Genomic DNA, 19,381 nt, shown 5'->3' with positions numbered 1-19,381 from the left:
ACACAACAATCACGCTAGGCTTACGGAACCAAAGGGGAAAACCAAAGGGGAAAAAATGGCCTCTGATAATCATGCTAGGCTTACGGAACCAAAGGGGAAAAAATGGCCTCTAATTTTATCTCACACAACAATCACGCTAGGCTTACGGAACCAAAGGGGTAAAAATGGCCTCTAATTTTATCTTCTTTTTGTGTGTGTGTTCAATTAAAAAATAATAAAAAAACTAAAAAAACTAAAAAAAAAAATTAAAAAAAATTAAATTTTTATTTTTATTTTTTTAAAAAATATGGGGTTTGGGGGTGGCTGCCGAGCCACCCCCTTGGGTAGGGGGGTGGCCTATAAGCCACCCTGGCCCTTAGGGGTGGCTGAGCGCCACCCCTCAAGCCCTAGGGGTGGCCGCGCGCCACCCCCTGAGTCCTAGAGGTGGCTTTCGGGCCACCCCGAAATTCATTTGGGGTGGCCCGAAAGCCACCCTAAGGGGGTCGGGGGTGACACGCAGCCACCCCAAGCCACCCCTCGACCACTGGAGTGGCCACGAGCCACCACCAGAGGTGGCGCCAGCCACCCCATGGTCCCTTTTTTTTTTGAAAAAAAAAAATTAAGTTTTTTTTTTAGTTTACTCCTTTTACTTTTTTTTAGTTTTTAGTTTTTTTTTTTGAAAAAAATATTTTTTTTAATTAAAAAATGACACGTGGCAGGGGTAATACAAGAATATTTCGTCAAATTGGATATTTTTCAAAGGTTTTGGTAGTTTGGGGGGTCGAAGTCGGAATGTTGGCAGTTTGTGGGGCTAAACGCAAAACAAGTAGTAATTTGGAAGGCTAAACTGATATTTTCCCTTAAATTTATAAAAGACTTGTTATACATGATTCTATGGTTCTTATATTTTCTCTTTTTAAAATTATTGTTGAATTTGTAGGGCTATGTGTGAGATACACAAAGGTTCTACATATCCTGATTTTGAAAAGTGGAAAAAAAAAAAAAAAAAAAAAAAAAAAAAAAAAAAAAAAAGACTATAAGAGTAAATAAATCATTTTTCAAATTCTAATTTTATAAATTTTATTTGCGTCAGCCTAGTGAGATTGTGATATATTGTAGTGTGAGGATTAAAAGAGAAATGCTAGACATCCCAACACTTTTTTCCAGAATTTGGTTCCAAACTGATGTGTCACAATCCTATGAGATTGTGATACACTTCACAAAATGATAGATCTCATGAGATTGTGACACATTAGTTTGGAACTAAATTCTGAAAACAAGTGTTTGAATGTCTAGCATTCCTCGAATTAAAATTTCTGATTTATAAAACTAGAACCTCACATAAACCATCTTGTACTACTAATTTGGTTAGTTTAATGCCATTCCAGCCCTTCAATTATAGAAAGGTTAGCAATCGAGACTTTTCTGTCTTTCAACATATTGAGATTGGGTATAATTAGCAATTTATATTGCATAAAATAAGTAGAGATATGATTCTCTACCACTTAAATATACAACTTTTTTCTACATTGTCTATGTGACAAGGTGATCCCCCACTAACTTTAGAATTTTTTTTTATTTTTAAAAAATAAAATAAAGTGGAGGATCACCTTGTCACATAGACAAAGTAGTGAAAAATTGTATATTTAGGTGGTGAAGAATCATATCTCCTCCTTTTATAATACAAACAGTTAATTATTGATATATACCACATTACTACCCTAATATATTATAGGGATAATTGCACCATTGGTCCATGTGGTATGTCATAATTATTTTTCACTTCCTATGGTTTAAAAAGTTCGTGAGAAATCCTTGTAGTAAGCAATAATTACAAATTGATCCCTAGCATCAAATTTCGTTAAAATTTTTGACAGATTTTGTTAAATGCCACGTCAGCGTCACGTCAGACTAATAAGAACGCGACACGTGTCCATCTTAATAAAAAATAAATAAATAAACTTATTTTTTTAAAAAAATCAAAATTAAAAAAAGAAAAGAAAAAAGCAAGGGGTGGCTGGGCCACTCCTGGATCTACTGGGTGTGGCCCGATAGCCACCCCCAGCCTTTGAGGAGGCCGCGGCCACCCCTTGCTTTTTTGTTTTTTTTTTAAATTTTTTTTTTTAAAAAAAAATAAGTTTATTTATTTATTTTTTAATAAATTTTTTTTATTAAGATTGACATTTGTCGCATTCTTATTGATCTGATGTGGCATTTAACAGAATCTGTCAAAAATTTTAATGGAATTTGACGCCAAGGATCGATTTGTAATTATTGCTTACTACAAGGACCTCTCATAAATTTTTTAAACCATAAAAAATGAAAAATAATTATGACATTTCACAGAGGCCAATGATACAATTATGCATATATTATACGACACAGTCATTTAATTCTTAAATCATCTATTATTAAAAAGAATAAAAAATTCGTGGAGGCAATGCCTCGTCAAGATGGCCAGCACAACTTGTTCTTCTGATGATGAGCTACGTACAAATATGGGACATGGGACACTTGTTCAAATTGTTCTGCTAGGATATTGGCCTGCACCCTTTTGTCTCTTTTCAGGAATATTACAAATTAAAAATTCGTTCCAATCTTCTCAACATATATGGGGATGAAGCTCATTCTGATTCTTGAAAGGTACGCATTCTTTTTCCAAAGGGGATATTTATTCCAATAAAAATAATTATTTCAAAAAATAAATTCCTATCAAGCAAAGTATGAAAGTAATGACTATTTTTATAGAATATTCATTCAATTTCAAGAGCCTATCCCACGAATTAAACGGGGCTTAAGATATGAGGGGTGGCCTGAGCTCAACAAATTGCTATTTTGAAGCATAGAGGTAAATATAGATCGACGAACAAAACCGAAGAAGAGGGAATAATCCAGGGATATGGGGAATAAGAATATTTCCATATGGGTACGTACAACTAGTGAAAAGCTTATAAACCTCTAATATCAAAATCATGACGTATTCGATCTAGAGCAATTTGTAGTCTCAAAATGCTCTGGTTTTGATCATCTACAAACAAAAAGTTACAAACGGATTAACTGCACGATATTCGTATTCTTCTGACAACCGAACATAGATAATTAGAATTTGAGCAGAGTCCCAAAACCCTACTTAATTAGGAGAGGCTGGAACAATGAGCCTAAATAAGAAGAGGAGAATCTTTCACCAAGTACATATCTGGATAGGGGCCGAAGGTTTTCTTAAGAAAAAAAAAAATTAATTAAAATTTTACTACTGAATTTTTATTTTTTTATTTTTTCAGATTTGCACTCCCAATTATTATTATTATTATTTTTTCAATCCTGCCCCCCAAAGTTGGAAGCCTGGCTCTGCCCCTGTACGTATCTCTATTCCCTTACTTAAACCCTGTCAATTTACTTCGTCTCCTATCATAACGAACTTAAACATCGAAAGAGATTTTTTTTTTTTTTGACATGTCCACACAAGAGGTGGAAGAGGGATTCGAACTAGGGACTACGCTTCATTCGAACTAGTGACATCCGCTTCATGAAGCGTGGTCCCTAGTCGATTGAACTACCTCTTGGAAACAACATCGAAAGAGGTTTTGACGAGCTTTCGACGGACCTCTCTAACCTTTTATCTTCTTTTCAGCTCTCCATTTGGTACTTGTCATACAACCATTGTACAAATTAAAAAAATATTAATGAACATGTAAAGTATTAAAATAGAATTAAATGATGATTTTCTATCCAATTAAATTTTTGTGATAATTAAAGATATTCTTTGTTCTTGCCAAACTAGGAGATCATAGGCAAGTAATGTTATATACTACCTTGTTATCGTCCTTTTATTCTTCTAAAATTAATGTGACTTTTAAAATCATTATTTGATTAAAATTCAATAATGATATTAATCTAATGGCGATTTTAAAAGCCACATAAACTTTGAAGGGATAAAAAGATAGTATATAGCATTACTCGATGTGGGCACATATCCTGTACATGTCCGAAAAAAGAAGATATTGCACACGTATCTGTATATGAATGTGTCATGTTCACACACGGAAATAAGATGCAAGCCATTTCCAATTGAAAATATGGAAGCTATAGTAGCTCAAAGAAATGTTATGTCGTATCATCATTTTATGCCAAAAATTGATATAGCTTTTAAAATTATTATTGAATAAGGGCTGCGAAATTATTGGAATGTGAGAGTGATTGATTATTGTTTTCAGCTAAGATAAACAAGGATAAACTGGTTAAAACTTAAACGTTTTGTTTGGTTAAAACTTCAACTTCGAAAATTGAATTGCCATCTCTTTCCTCCTACTTGGCCTGCAGAATAGTATTCCCCCAGTATTCTTTTTTCTTTTTGCTGCTTCAGCAGAATCAAGTGCATCTCTCTGCAAGGCTATATATATATATATATATGCATATGGGAAGTGATCAGCGTGGCAATAATGGCAGCAGTGGTGAATGCCTGTCAAAGGACAGGTTTTTACTTTCAGCGACTCTGCCTCATAGAGGAGCCAAGAAGTAATTCCTCCTGGGCAAAAGACTGCAGCTTCCAATGGTTATCAAAGGGTTTGTATTATTTTTCTTAATTAGTTGTGATCATTACATTTAATCTAAGATAAAAAGAATGGATATCACTGTCAATAACTTCTTCATTCTTTTGTCCAGGTTTCTTGAGCAAGCCTATACTGATCAAGTCCTCTCCTTTGCCGTTTCATGGGGGCAGCCATGTTCAGAAGAAAAAGGGATTGCAAGTTTTATCTCCCAATATATCATCCCCAAGCACAGCAGTTGAGTTGCTTGATGCTTGGGACGATGAATATGATGGGGTCATTATCGATCCAGAGAGCTTACCTTCGAGCGCAAATGCCTTTGCCTCTGCCCTTCGAGCTTCTTTGTCCGACTGGAAGTTGAAGGTAGATACTTTTTTAGCATTAAGCTTGGACATTTGCTCTGATACTCTTAAATCTTAATACCCCCTCCCACGCACGTGTGAGATTAGACAACACGTCGACTATTATAGTTAAAATTGGAGAGAAACTGTAGAGTTAAGATTTGAACTCAACTTAAGATCTTAGCTTCGATATCATGTTAAATCACTAATTATCTCAAAAAGGTTAAGCTCAAAAGAAATAAAAATTTTAATTATTTAATTAATAATTTAACATAGTTTGGAGTCGTCGTGAGTTTTTCAATTAGAATATTAATTTTTAAATGATGAAATTCACAATTTTTTATTAACTTAAGCTTTTTGGCTAATCATTAATTTAACATTTAGAGGCCTTGTTTGGTAAGGGAGCGTGAGTTGGGAGTAGTAGTAAGAAGTGATAGATGTGATATAAAGTAAAAAGAATTTATATGAAAAAATAAAAAAAATTTGTATTGCAGTTAATTTTTTTTATTTAAATAATAATAAAAAGTTATTGATGTGATATAAAGTTAAAATATTTTTAAGTTGATTGTTTTTTGAAAAAGTAAAGAAGGGGAGGGAGAATTTTCTCTTCCTTGCCAAACAAGCCCATAATAACGGAGATCCTGAGTTTAATTACCGACTCAACAATTTACCTTATTTTAGTTAAATATTTTACATGTTAGACATCACTTATTTGGGATGGACCAAATGGTTTAAGCCACACACGAGGAGTGTTAAAATAATAAGTGAATGATAATTAAATTCATCATTTTGCATAAACTTTTGAGATATTTGGTGATTCAACGTCACCATTCTAGATTAGAACTCATAGTTGCTGAAGATGCTGTCAATGATACCTACTATTCTGTGAAATGCAGGGGAAAAAGGGAGTATGGCTCCAAATACTACAAGAGCAAGCTGATCTTGTTCCAATTGCAATTCAGGTAATGTTCCAATGTTCCATTGTCTAATTAAGCAAAAGGCCTCTTTTCTCCTTAACACTACTAATATGACTTTATTTGTCATGTTAATTGTCATTAAATCATTATGAATTGGATAAAAAATTTCTTCAAAATTGGATTAAAATAAATTCTTTCAACCTAGTCTATATTTCAGACACATATATCAGTTTAATAGACTGGATTGAAATACAATTCGGAGGAAAACTTTGTGCTTACGAACTTGATTATTCAGTAAGTTGCAAATTAATTGTTGTTTAACCTCTCTGTTTCTTGGTTTTCAGGAGGGTTTCAATTACCACCATGCTGATTCAGGATATGTTATGTTAACATATTGGATTCCTAATGAGCCCTGCTTGCTTCCTGCTAGCCCTTCACATCAGATAGGCGTTGCAGGATTTGTGATTAATGACAAAAAGCAGGCACTTCAATTTAATTTTATTTAGGTTTTAAATTGGGAATATTATATAAAGTTAATGTCTTAAAAGGTTAATATTATCTTATTTAATAATTGGTATAATTAATATTTCTAATACTTCATAATTAGTAGAGTTTTTGTGGGTGAACTACGTTTAATTAGGTCCTTGTGGTGAAAGAGAAATGTACTCCTTGTAGTTGCTCGGGTTTGTGGAAGTTGCCCACTGGTTATATCAACAAGGTGAAATATATATTTTCTGCTCATTGAATTTTATGATATTTTTTTTTGAAATTTTGCATTGAAGGGCTAATAACAGTGAGTGCTTCTTTTGGCTGATTCTCAGTCTGAAGACATATTCGCTGGAGCTATCAGGGAAGTGAAAGAAGAAACTGGGGTAAGAATATGTTCAACTTTCTGGATATTATCATTAATTATCAATGTTGCTGCTCGTTAATTACTTATGAGTTACCCCCCTTCAATTCACAGGTTGACACAATCTTCCTGCAAATGGTTGCTTTCAGGTATTGTTTTCATCCGGCACTATAAAAGCCTTCAATTTCCAAATTAAACGGGACTATTTGCTTTGTTTTGATAACACTTTTTACTTTTTACTTTCTTTTTTTAATTTTTAATTTTTAAAACAAAAACATTTAACAAAGATTTGAAAACATAAAACACTTAAATCAAAACTATTTTTTTAACTTTTATATCACAACATAATACATTTTTTAAACAAAAAACACATTTTAAAATAATATCTTTCCAATATGTGTGACGTCTCACATCGCCTGCGAATGAGGATGCGCTTATATGTATAAATGCATCATTTATGACACAACGTGTTTTAAAGCCGTGATGGTCATGAATCTATCAGAACTCCGCAGTTAAGTGTGCTCCTGCGAGAATAATTCCAGGATGGGTGACCTCCTGAGAAGTTTGGTTTGGAGAGCCAAAAGCGGACAATATTATGTCATTGGAGGTGGGTTGTTATAATATGGGACTCAATCATTTTTAATAAGCACGTGACCATTGGATCCACATGGCGACTAGTGTGTGGTTGCCAGATCTACTTATTGGCGCCGTGCGTAGCCGTCGATCCGGTCCTTTTGGCAACAATCATGTGGCCATCGAATTTGCCACTTAATTTATCCAACAACCACACATGGCTCTCAGATCTGCGTGGCAGCCACCATGCATGTGACTAAGGAATATGTTTTTGTACTCTTCTGAGAAATCCACATGGTTTCTGTGACCTGTGTTTGAATTTGGTTTTGAAACCGGCCCCTAATGCCAAACATGTTAATTTGTCTATTTCTTTTTACTATTTGTTGGGTACAACCTCAAAGACATGCCCACCTTGTGGCTTTCGAGACGTCGGATTTGCTCTTCGTGTGCATGCTTAAGCCATTGTCCTACGAAATCACGATCGATGAGAAGGAAATTCAAGATGCTAAGGTAATTAATGCTTTTAATCATATAATTCATCGATTATTGTACGTCTTCTTCGCCATTGCCGGCCAGTTCTTTCATTTGATCGTGCTGGAGCTGTGTTTAATTCTTCAGTGGATGCCAATCGACGAATTAATCGGACAGCCATTTTATCAAGAAGACCACCTGTCAAAGAAGGCCATTGAAATTTGTTTAGCAGCAAATGAAGATCGTTACAGTGGATTCATACCACATCAGCTCGCCTCAAAATTCGATGGGCAATTATCGTACTTGTACTATGATGAATCAAATAAAATTTAGTTTTTTTTTTTTTTTTTTTTTGATGAGAAATAAAGGAAAAAAAATAAAATAAAATTGTCTTTTTAAGAATATTGTGTGTTTTAATATATTCATCTGGATAACAGAAAACAAAGACTCTAGTACGTGGTTTTGGCACAATGTTTTTATTAAAAGTGAAAAGGCACTAATAATACTTTTGGCATTGATCATGTGCTTCTAGATGTGTTATTTTCTTTGGGGGAAAAAGTAACACTTAAAAATGAGTTGACGAAAAGAAAATTCATATTCAAAAATCATTTGACCCCATTGTGGGGAAATTGGGGTCAAAGAATTGAATAGTACAAGAAAATTAAACTAGTGAACAAGAGAAAAGAAAATGGCAGAGACTATTTACAAGTCGTCGAAGTCGATTGTAATAGGACTGGCTAAAAGCATATGCTTTAATTTTGTAGAAAATTGCAAGATTCATGTTATAGAAATTTATGGGTATGTTTGATTTTTTTGTACGAGGTGTTTTTTTATTTTTTATAGAATTTATATTTGAAAAAATGTTTTATGTTTTGGTTATTTGTTGGTAATTTTGAAAAAAAACATTAAAATAATGTAGGATTAGGGGCGGAGCTACCCCTTGGTAGGCCCCCCAAGCCAAAGGTTCCTACCCCTCCCAAAAAAAAAAACAATTAAATTAAATTTTACTTCTAATTTTTTTTTTTTGTCAATTTGGCCTTTCTAAAGTCTAAAAGCTGGCTCCGCTCCTGTGTAGGATCCACACTTTTCACATAGGTAAGTCCTACAGATCTTATGACTGATTTTTTAAAAAATAAAATAAAAAATGAATATAAGTGTACTAAATAACATGACTCTTTACATTATATGTGTCTACAAATTCATAACACGCTTCATTTGTATTTGAAAACCATTGGTGAGACACTCAACCCTTGATTTTAAGATTGGCAACATCATTTTAGAGAGTGATCTTTGCCGTTCAACACAGTCACCTAACTTCAAATTGGAAGATTTTTTTTTTCAATTTCAAACAACCTTGGCTTGGTAACTTCTTTTCAAAGCTAGTCAACCTCTATCATTTACATGAGTGCTAATTTTTTACGCTCACAATTTAATTCGATAGGCCGCTTTAATCAAATTTTCTGATAGGGTTGTATTTTAGTAAAATTTCCTCTCGACAATGGAAAAACGAACTCTTATAATCTTTTGTCCCCGTGTTTATGTTTTATACCTCTATTTTCTTCATCTATTAAAAAACAATAGAGTTAAGGTAAAGTGTCTAAATGGTTTGTTTGGATTGAGAATATAATACTTATTCTATTCGGATTTTAGAAAAAATCCGCCCACCTGTCAAAAAACTTGAATTTTATCAAAATTTTGTTTCAATTCAAGGCCGACATTCTCATCGGTCTGATTTGATGACTAGGACCCACGCGCAGGACAAGTTGTCTCCAAAAATACGTGGGTCCCACATTTAATTAATAAAATAATAATAAATTAAATCAAAAAAAAAAAAAAAAAAAACAGAGGAGTGGCCGCCGGTTGGCAGCCACCCTTTTGGGGGTGGCCGCGCGGTCACCTCCAACCCTTGGGGTGGCCGCACGGCCTCCCCCGACCATAAGGGGTGGTCGTGCGGTCTCCCTCGACCACTGGGGTGGCCGTGGGTTGCCTCGCGCCACCCCCGACCCTTGGGGGTGGCCGCGCGGCCTCTCCTGACCACTGGGGTGACCATGCGCCACCCCCAGTCACCTCTGGGGGTGGCGTGCGGCCACCCTCTTCATCTTTTTTTTTTTTTTTTTTTAATTTTAATTTTAATTATGTTTTTTTGAAAAAAATTATTATTTATATATTTTTTAATTAAACAATCAATATATAATAAATTATTATTCTACACAATTTTTCACAATACTAATCATTATATACAACTTTTCAAACTTCTAATCATTTCTTACAATTAAAAAATAATATTTTTCAATCTAAAAATTCAACACCCGAACACATTTTTTTGCCTCGAAATTTGTAAAAAAAATAAAAATTCAATTATGATTTCAAAAATTCAATACTCAAACACACCATAATAAATCTTATTCATTTACTCGAGATAGAAAAAGAGGGCTATCGACGAAAAACAATAGGCACCGGATAAAAGAAAAATCAGGAGGTGATAACAGTAAATTGTTTTTTTATTTATTTATTTAAAATAAATGCTTACTACGTAAATAAATAAATAAAAATGCCTAAATAGATTAAGGATTAAACCTTAATCTTGAGCTTAGTGATTCTTGGACTGAAAGCCCATTAAAATAACATAAAGCTCAATTAAATTAACATAATTCAAAGTCTAAAAATTAAATTACATAACAGTTAAAAATAAAATACCATAATAAAAAGTACCAAAATTAAAAATTTGTAGCGGTCAAAACTGGTGGTCGTCCGATGTTTTAGAGTTGTCCCCCATCAAATAGACCAGGGATTTGGACAAATTCTAGAAAACAGTACACACAAGGTCTTAAAGTCTAACTTGTCCAACTCATCACCTTCCATGAACCTCGCGTCCCGATTTATACGTCACGTAACTCCCATGTGTCTTTTGATAGCTGCCATCCTGGAAAATGACGTTACACGTGTGCGGTGATTAACTCGTCTATATAAGTTTTTTTACTATTTATTTAGTTTAATATTTGACTTTATCAAACTTTTAATTAAATAACGAATTCCATATTTTTGGAAAATATCTATTCTCACAAATCACAATCAAGATGTTTTGGACTACGCAACTATTTTATTCAATGCATCCTAATGTTTAGGAACGTTGTTAAGATCATTATAATTTCTATTATAAAGTTATTTAAAAATTGATTGCGATAATTTATATAATTGATAAAATAATCAAGCAATAAATTTGACTTAATAATTTTTTTAATTATTTAATCAATTATGTATTCTCACATCAATCAGTAAATGAACACCATACCGGTATAAGAATAGAAAGAAATTTCACAATCGGATCCGATTTAATTGAATAGTTAATATTAATTTTAAATTAACTTTTTAGATTTGCATATTGATTGAATTGGCGACTTGGTCCAAAAGCATTCTTTTTCTGTTTTTTTTTGAAAAGTAAAAGCAAAAGCATTCTTTCTTGTTGCAAAAGAAAACATCCTGAAATTATATTAATACGCTCCAAACCCAAAAAGGGAATTATATTCCTTCATTCAATTTTTATAAATTCTGCAATAATTAACAACATATCCAACGGATAGGAGATAGAATACATATAGCCCATAAACTCTAAAAGGGGCTTGGTTTACAATCATATAATTCAAATTAATATTGACTTTTGGTATAATCTCTTACAAATTCAGATAACAATCTATATTTTATAAAAATGTGTTACATATTTTATAATAATGAATATTACATGAACATAATAAATATCACTTAAATTACAACATCATTTTATAAATATTACAAGTGTCATATACCTTGTTAGGTCCCCATCCCAATTTTAATATACGATGATGTGGGAAATCAATAATGTCATTTTCACTATTTATTTATAAAAGAAATAACTGCTCAATTATTTAAGGGTCACGGACAACCAGCATAATAATGCGCTTGCCACCCACGTCATTTCCATAATAGTTCTTTTAAGCGTGAGCATCACCCTTTTTTTTTAAATACTATTTTATTTTTGATTTAAAAAAAAAAAAAAAAAAAACTATTTTATTTTTTGTGCACAAGAACCAAAAAGGGGGAATAGAGAAAAAGCCACCGGTTTTACTTTTCGATCTCAAAAACCAGAGCGCACAAACTCAGCGTTCGGCGTTTCTAGATTCTGGTATCTTACTTTGACGACCGTCTCGTGGACTTTTTTGCCGTTTGGTCAAACTCCGTTTCGCCTTCAAATATGGCATTCGGTTCTTCTTCTTCTTCGACCACTCAGAACACCTTTACCATTTGATGGACTCCGCTCATGCTCGTCCAATTCCTTCTCCTTTAAACCTTTGCTCCCTTGATTCTTCTAAAAGTTCTTCGAGTTCCAAAAACCGCTCCGTGAGTGTCGTCTCGGGTCTGAGAAACGGGTATTCGCCGGTCGTGATGGAAGCCTCCAACGGTTGTAAGAAGAAGGTCGTGACCGGTTCGGCCGGTTATGTTCTCGAAGACGTTCCTCATTTGTCTGATTATATTCCTGATCTCCATGTACGTCGTCGTTTCCTAGATTACATAATTCATCATCATTTAAATTATTAATATTATCTCTTCTCTGAAATTTGTTGACTAATCTTCCGTTTGGCGGATGAGAAAGCGAAAAGGAAGGAAAAGAAAGCCTTCAGTAACTTTTGAGTTCCGAGAATCGAGGAACTCAGCTCAGCTTACCCAAATTTTGATAGATTTGTTTTGTTCGTTAAATTATTTAGAATTTGATTGGGATTGAATGTGAAGCTGAGACCTCTGTTATTTTCAATCCTAGGAAATCGTTCTGTTTGATTTTCTTTCTTTTTGTTTTCACTACAATTATGGCGTTAAGCTTTGCTTTTTAAAATGAATTATTTTGGCGATTATGTTGATTTTTAGTCTGGTTATTTAGTAATTTTGATGCGTTTATATATATTTTTTCTTATTTAGCATTTTGATTTTCCTGACAGACCTATACGAATCCTTTGCAAGACAATCCTGCATACTCGGTTGTTAAGTGAGTTCACCTTCGCTCACGCGCTTCGATGGATTGATGAAATTTGCTGTGCTTGCCTTTTGGTAATGTTGGTTAGAATTGATGATTCATTGAGATACTACTTTTGTATTTTCAGGCAGTATTTTGTCAATGTGGACGACACTGTTGCTCAGCGGGTTAGTGTTCTGTTCAAACTTATTTTCTTATTCCTGAGAAAAACAGAAGGGCTTTATTTTGTATATAAGCTTGTGATTATCAGGAAAGAGGAGAGATAATGCAATTGATTATGTTCTTGGCTTCGTAGTTTATGATTCAGAGTAAAATTGACATGAAGAGGGCATGCGTAGATGGATTACTTATGTTACTACTTTATGGGTATGGGTAGGTGGTACGAAAGGAGTTTTCCTAATGGTTAAACTTCTCTTATAAGTAGGTGCCTGCATCCCCAACCCCAAGGGCAGGTGTGGGTTCCCTCGGATCTGAATGCGTGGGAAGGCAATTGTTGTAGGATGCATCTTTGATTACCACTCTTTTTTGATGAACTAGAAGTCTAGATTTTCATTTCATGCATTTTTTTTTTGCTCTTTTGCTGTTGTAGATTGTAGTTCACAAAGATAGTCCAAGAGGTATACATTTTCGACGTGCTGGACCCCGTCAAAGGGTATGTATTTTGGGTGCTTTCATGAGTGGGTTGAAGTAATGGAAAACCAAATCCTTGTCATTTATGTATGTTGTTATATGTTGTTCAGGTGTATTTTGAGCCAGATGATGTTCTTGCTTGTATTGTGACATGTGGGGGTCTTTGTCCTGGACTCAACACAGTGATCAGGGAGATTGTATGTGGCTTGTACCATATGTATGGCGTAAAGAAAGTTCTGGGAATTGAAGTAAGTAATTATTAAAATCTCTACTCCTATATCTCATTGAAACCCCCTTTCCCCCAACAAAACAGAAAGAAAGAAGAAAACCAACTGTCACATACTGACTGTCACACACTGAGGAGGAGAGAAGAGAAGTAATGGAAAGAATATGTGATCACTCAGAATGGAAACATCCCAGAGGATAGGTTAAATAAATACCTTCCGTGTTGTTTGCATTCACAAGAATAAAAACGAAATCCGAAACACCTATGCTTTCCTTGATTAAAAATTGAGTGTTATGCATCTTTTCAGCTGGACATCTATCTCCTCTTTTCCATTTAGCCAAGTATGTAGGGCTTTCTTTTTTCCTTTCTAAAAGGGTGTTTAGGCATACGTAATGCTAAGGGAACTGGCAGAACTGCTAATGCAAGCATTATTTGCATTGTTCTCTCTTAATGGACCTGATGGCTTTTTTGCACTAAAATATAATCAATCACGGCTCTATCTAGAAAGTGGACAGGAACCAGGATATTTGTTAAAGACGGTCAAGTTTTAAAAATTCATTGGGACATTAATGGCACAGGTCGATGTAATGCCCTGCTGGTGTAGCGCATCTTTGCCATCTGGGTTAACTTGCTGATTTTCCTAACCAAAAACAAATAGATAAATAAAAACCATAAAAAAACGTTGAATTGACAAAAATGTGGTGGCCTACTCCTTTCCCATTTGACTTTAACCCTGGCCTGGAAGACATTTGAATTTGGAAATCATGTCAATTGCTAGTTCTTTACTTTTTCCCCTTTCTTTCATTTTGCCTTAGTTGTTGAGAGCATTTGAAGCATTTGAATTATGTATCAATTTATTTTTTGTACTGGATAATTTGTTGGAATCAATGATTAATGAAGTTGATGGAATCTTTAGGGAGGATACAGGGGTTTCTATGCTAAAAATACAATTACTTTAACACCTAAGGTTGTGAATGATATCCATAAACGTGGTGGAACCATCATTGGGTCCTCACGAGGTGGCCATGATACCTCAAAGATAGTTGACAGCATTCAAGATCGGGGAATAAACCAGGTATATATAATGTCTTTAGTCCAGTTTGTTCATCACTTGAAAGATTTTGTTATATGCATTTATCCTGACCAAGACCATCCTCTCAATTCATGGGCATTTGATTTATAATCCTCTGGATCTCAGGTTTATATTATTGGAGGAGATGGAACTCAAAGAGGGGCCTCTGTCATATTCGAGGTATTTAATGTTTTTAGAAATGCTAATCGATAAATGTCCTATCGTTTGAGATCTTGCCTTTTAAGCCCCCCCCACCCCCCCCCCCCCCCCAAAAAAAAAAAAAAAAAAAATTGGTGAAGGTGTCTTATCTATTGAAATATGTAAAAAACTGATTGCCATTACCTTATGCAAGTTATTGTTAACTCATGCAGGAAATCAGAAGGCGTGGTCTCCAAGTTGCAGTCGCTGGAATCCCCAAAACCATTGATAACGACATTCCAGTATGTCTCTTGGGTGTTCCCTACCTACTGGACTTTCACTATCAAATATAATGCTTGATTATCTGAGCACTTTGTTTTGACTGCATGCTATTTCTTGCTTATGCAGGTTATTGACAAGTCCTTCGGCTTTGACACCGCTGTTGAGGAGGCTCAGCGTGCTATTAATGCAGCACATGTTGAAGCTGGAAGTTTTGAGAATGGTATTGGGGTTGTGAAGTTGATGGGTCGCTACAGTGGTAAGTTATACTTAACTTATGAAAAAAAAAAATTTCTGTTAATCTACGTAATTAGAGTAGTCTTCACGTCCACCAATCTTTAGGGTTTAATTTGGTCAAGTTATATTTTTCAGATGTAATAATTAATTTGGTTATTTTAGTTTTAATATTCCTATTAAATTTGTTAAAGTTCAATGCAATTATGTGTATGGGTTTGTTAATTTTTGTTAAGATGGTAAATTGCAAGATTTTAAAATACTTTTGAGCATAAAATAATAAGTGATTGGGACTCTCAGTTTACTCTTCCCTGGTGGTCAAATCTTAGTTTTTTTCCTTTTCTTCCCCAATCATTTCATGGTGTCCTTGCCTGGACTTGAAGTGTGTATTTCCCTTTCTTGACAGAATGACCCAATTTGTTTCCGATGTCATTTGACTCTGCTAACTTTACATTGCTTTGGTGCAGGGTTTATTGCGATGTATGCTACTCTTGCTAGCCGAGATGTGGACTGTTGCTTGATTCCTGAGTCACCCTTTTATCTTGAAGGTCCAGGTGGACTTTTCGAATACATAGAGAAACGACTCAGAGAAAATGGGCACTTTGTTCTTGTCATAGCTGAAGGCGCGGGACAGGATTTACTTACTGAGAGCATTCATTCTATGGATAAGCAGGATGCTTCAGGAAACAAGCTTCTCCCTGATGTTGGGCTTTGGATATCGCAGAAAATTAAGGTGTGGATGCTAGAGTGAATGGTCTTGCCTTAATGTCACGTATGGTTTTTTTTCCCCTGGATATTATTGTTTATCTTCACTCTGATTAATGTGATATTACTGTTTTTGCAGGATCATTTTTCCTCAAATAAGATGGTCTTGAACCTCAAATATATAGGTTAGTAATAAGCTCTGATATACATATTGTGTTGCTTATGCTGTATAGATCAGTAATATATATATAGAATACTCTCTCCTATTATAATCAAGTTTTGCATGTTTGGCAGATCCTACTTATATGATCCGAGCTGTTCCAAGCAATGCCTCTGACAATGTATATTGCACGCTTCTTGCTCAAAGTGCTGTTCATGGAGCAATGGCAGGTTATACGGGTTTTACAGTTGGACCTGTCAATGGAAGACATTCTTATATACCCTTCGATGTGAGTGTGCCCTTTGCTTAAATATCCGATGTTGTTTCCTATTCTGATAACTTCTAATTTGATTATTTTACATAACATTTCTTTTGAATGATACTTTAGTTTACGATTTTGTGATCTTGAAATTTATTTCCTAGAAAATGTGTAAGACATACTGTATGTTCATTGATATTAAATTAAATAATTGTTTTAAATTTTTAGTTTTTTGTTATGGTGAGGTGATTATTTCTGTAGTAAAATAACTGAAACTGGTGGAACCTTTGATTTTTCAATACGACAAGCATGAAATGACTTGCAATTCCTCTCTCTCCCTCTCCAGTATGAGAACAATAAAATCTAACCTGTTGAATATTATAGCACTGCAACATTCTTTTCATGCCAGTAACGGTTTACTTTCTCCTAACACTGGATTTTTGGTTTCCAGCGGATTATTGAGAGACAGAACAATGTTGTGATAACTGATAGAATGTGGGCTAGGCTTCTGTCTTCGACGAATCAGCCGAGCTTCTTGAGCGCTAAAGATGTTATTGAAGACAAGAGAGAGGAAGAACCACCAACCCAGATTTTGGACGAGGAGAAAGATTCGGATGACAATGCTGTGAAGAAAGAAGTCAGCCATATGTAATTCCGTGTATGGTTACTGCCATTGTTGTAGCCTACAGTTAAAAGATTAGTAGCTGTTCGTGCCCACTCTTATTCTATTGTAAGTGATATTTGGCTGTTTAATTATGGGCCTTCCAATTCCATGAGATTTGTGTGGAAATGTTATCCCACTTGATCAAAATTTAGATATGCTAATAATATGATTTGCTTAAACCATTGATTTTTAAGGAATTTCGTATGCTGCTGCTGCTGGTGATTTGTGTTATTGTAGACCTAAACGTTTCCTAGCTTGGAAATCATGTCCTAATGGAGCTGTGTGTCTATCTGCCGATGATGATGACGACATCGTGATTCAAATCCCATCCTTGCTTGACATGGGCATAACCTAGATTTTAGATTATAGGGGAACTTAGACCTTTTCAAACACAAGGGTTGGGATTAATTCTTCTTATTTTTTATTAATCACTCACGCATATCAATAAGAGAATTACAAATATATAGAATAATAGATGAATTTTACCTCTATTCTAAGATAAACTCCTAATATAAGTAAACTACTTGGAGATAACTTTTACTCTTTTAAGAAACTTACTATTAAATAATTAATGGACCATTGGAGATAAAGATAGTAAAAAGTCTTAAATTTTAATATAAAATAGAATCCATATAGCTCACAAACTCTAAAATGGGCTTGGTTTACAATCACATATTCAAATTAATATTTATTTTTAAAAAATTTATTACTATTAGAACAAAGTTATAGCCTCTTAAATTGATTTTAAGATTGCATTTGTCTCTAATGCAACCTGTTTTTTACTTATCGAATATCTTTAAAAAGAAAAATGTTTGGAGTATTGACTTTTGGTATAATCTGTTACAAATTCAGGTAACAATCTATATTTTATAGAAATAAGTACTATATTTCCTATAATAATTTATATTTTAGTGATTGACAGGATAAATATTACATGAATATGATAAATATTGCATGAACTGTAACATCAATTTTTAAATATAATAAATGTCATACACATTATTAGATCCAATTCTAATTTTAGCATATTATGATGTGATAAGTCAAAATATGAAAAGGCAATTATACCCCTAAAAATCCACTAACTAGAGAGAATCATCTCCATTTGAAATGGAGAGGATCCAAATGCATTATTTAAGGGTCACAAACAACCCGCCTTTGCAATATATATATATATTTTGTGTGAGATCCATACATGTGGGATACATCTTATAGGTAAATGATATTTGTACCCACTTTTTTGTACATATATGGATCTCACATGCACAGGTTTCACCAAAGATGGAGCCAAAAGTTCTTATGGGCAGAGGCTAAGGGCAAAAAAAAAAAATTTAGTAGGAGTTAATAGGCTAATATATATATATATATTATATCTTATAATTTTTATATTTTACCTACATTTTTATTTTTCTTTTTTTGGAATTGAGGGGGGGGGGGGGGGGGGGGCATGGCCACCCCCAGCCCCCCCTTAAATCCGTCATTGGTGTTTCACACCGAATGTAAGTGTGTACAAATAACACATTCTTATTCTATATATATGAGTCTCACACCAAACATAAATGTGTGTACAATGTGCGTATAAATAACACATTTTTATATATAGAGAGCTATATTATTTGCATACACTCATATTGTACACACACTCAAGAGTAAATTTACATGTCATATAAATATTAATTAATTGGATATGTGATTGATCAAATAATAATTTAAAAAATCACCTTATTATTTGATGGACAATTAATAAATATTTATATGACATATATAATTACTCGTCAGCGTGGGATCCATGGATGTCAACATGTATGGATCAGCCATAAAAGCACTAGTAGCAGTTACCCTATATTGGTTCCCTTCCCTATATTGGTTCCCTTCCCTATATTTAGGGAAAATTTCATGAAAAAATTAAAAAACCTCCCACAGCAAATGCCCTATATTTAGATGAGGGAGTTGGAAATGAATAGTGATTTCCTATGTATACATGTCTACTATTCATTCCCTATGTATTATTTTAATAAAAAAGAAGTATAATTAATTGATATAGGGAAGAGAGAAAAAGTAGAAAAGAGAGAAAAATAATAAAATAAGAGTAAAAAAATAATATTTAATTGATATAGAGAAAAGTAAGGGAATCTATTGTGGGGTATTTTTTTATAGGAAAGCAAAAAGTAGTTTTGTTCCCTAAATATAGAGAAAATGGTTGAAAATCTGCTGCTAGTGCTCTAACACCTTTCCCATTGGATGGACTCTGTTCATGCTCGTCCAATTCCTCCTCCGATAAACCTTTGCTCCCTTGATTCTTCTAGAAATTCTTCGAGTTCCTGAAACCGCTCC

At 34.0% G+C, this 19,381-nt stretch overlaps 2 protein-coding genes across 2 annotated transcripts; both read left to right on the top strand.

The window, feature by feature from the left end:
- The first annotated feature begins 4,412 nt into the window (after positions 1–4,412).
- On the top strand, positions 4,413–8,080 carry LOC133857640 (nudix hydrolase 8-like). Its single transcript, XM_062292925.1, has 9 exons — positions 4,413–4,542; positions 4,642–4,889; positions 5,764–5,829; positions 6,129–6,266; positions 6,425–6,502; positions 6,606–6,656; positions 6,749–6,783; positions 7,609–7,717; positions 7,826–8,080. The coding sequence occupies exons 1-9, from the start codon at positions 4,419–4,421 to the stop codon at positions 8,009–8,011; spliced, it is 1,035 nt and encodes a 344-aa protein (XP_062148909.1). The 5' UTR covers positions 4,413–4,418; the 3' UTR covers positions 8,012–8,080.
- A 3,651-nt stretch (positions 8,081–11,731) lies between these two features.
- On the top strand, positions 11,732–17,240 carry LOC133857638 (ATP-dependent 6-phosphofructokinase 3-like). Its single transcript, XM_062292921.1, has 13 exons — positions 11,732–12,199; positions 12,646–12,692; positions 12,808–12,847; positions 13,270–13,332; positions 13,421–13,558; positions 14,453–14,611; positions 14,735–14,788; positions 14,980–15,048; positions 15,155–15,284; positions 15,727–15,992; positions 16,104–16,149; positions 16,259–16,413; positions 16,835–17,240. The coding sequence occupies exons 1-13, from the start codon at positions 11,960–11,962 to the stop codon at positions 17,033–17,035; spliced, it is 1,608 nt and encodes a 535-aa protein (XP_062148905.1). The 5' UTR covers positions 11,732–11,959; the 3' UTR covers positions 17,036–17,240.
- The last annotated feature ends 2,141 nt before the right edge of the window (positions 17,241–19,381 follow it).

The sequence above is a fragment of the Alnus glutinosa genome, chromosome 14 (assembly GCF_958979055.1).
Source record: "Alnus glutinosa chromosome 14, dhAlnGlut1.1, whole genome shotgun sequence".
Classification (NCBI taxonomy): domain Eukaryota; kingdom Viridiplantae; phylum Streptophyta; class Magnoliopsida; order Fagales; family Betulaceae; genus Alnus; species Alnus glutinosa.
This window is presented reverse-complemented; position numbering and strand designations above follow the sequence as displayed.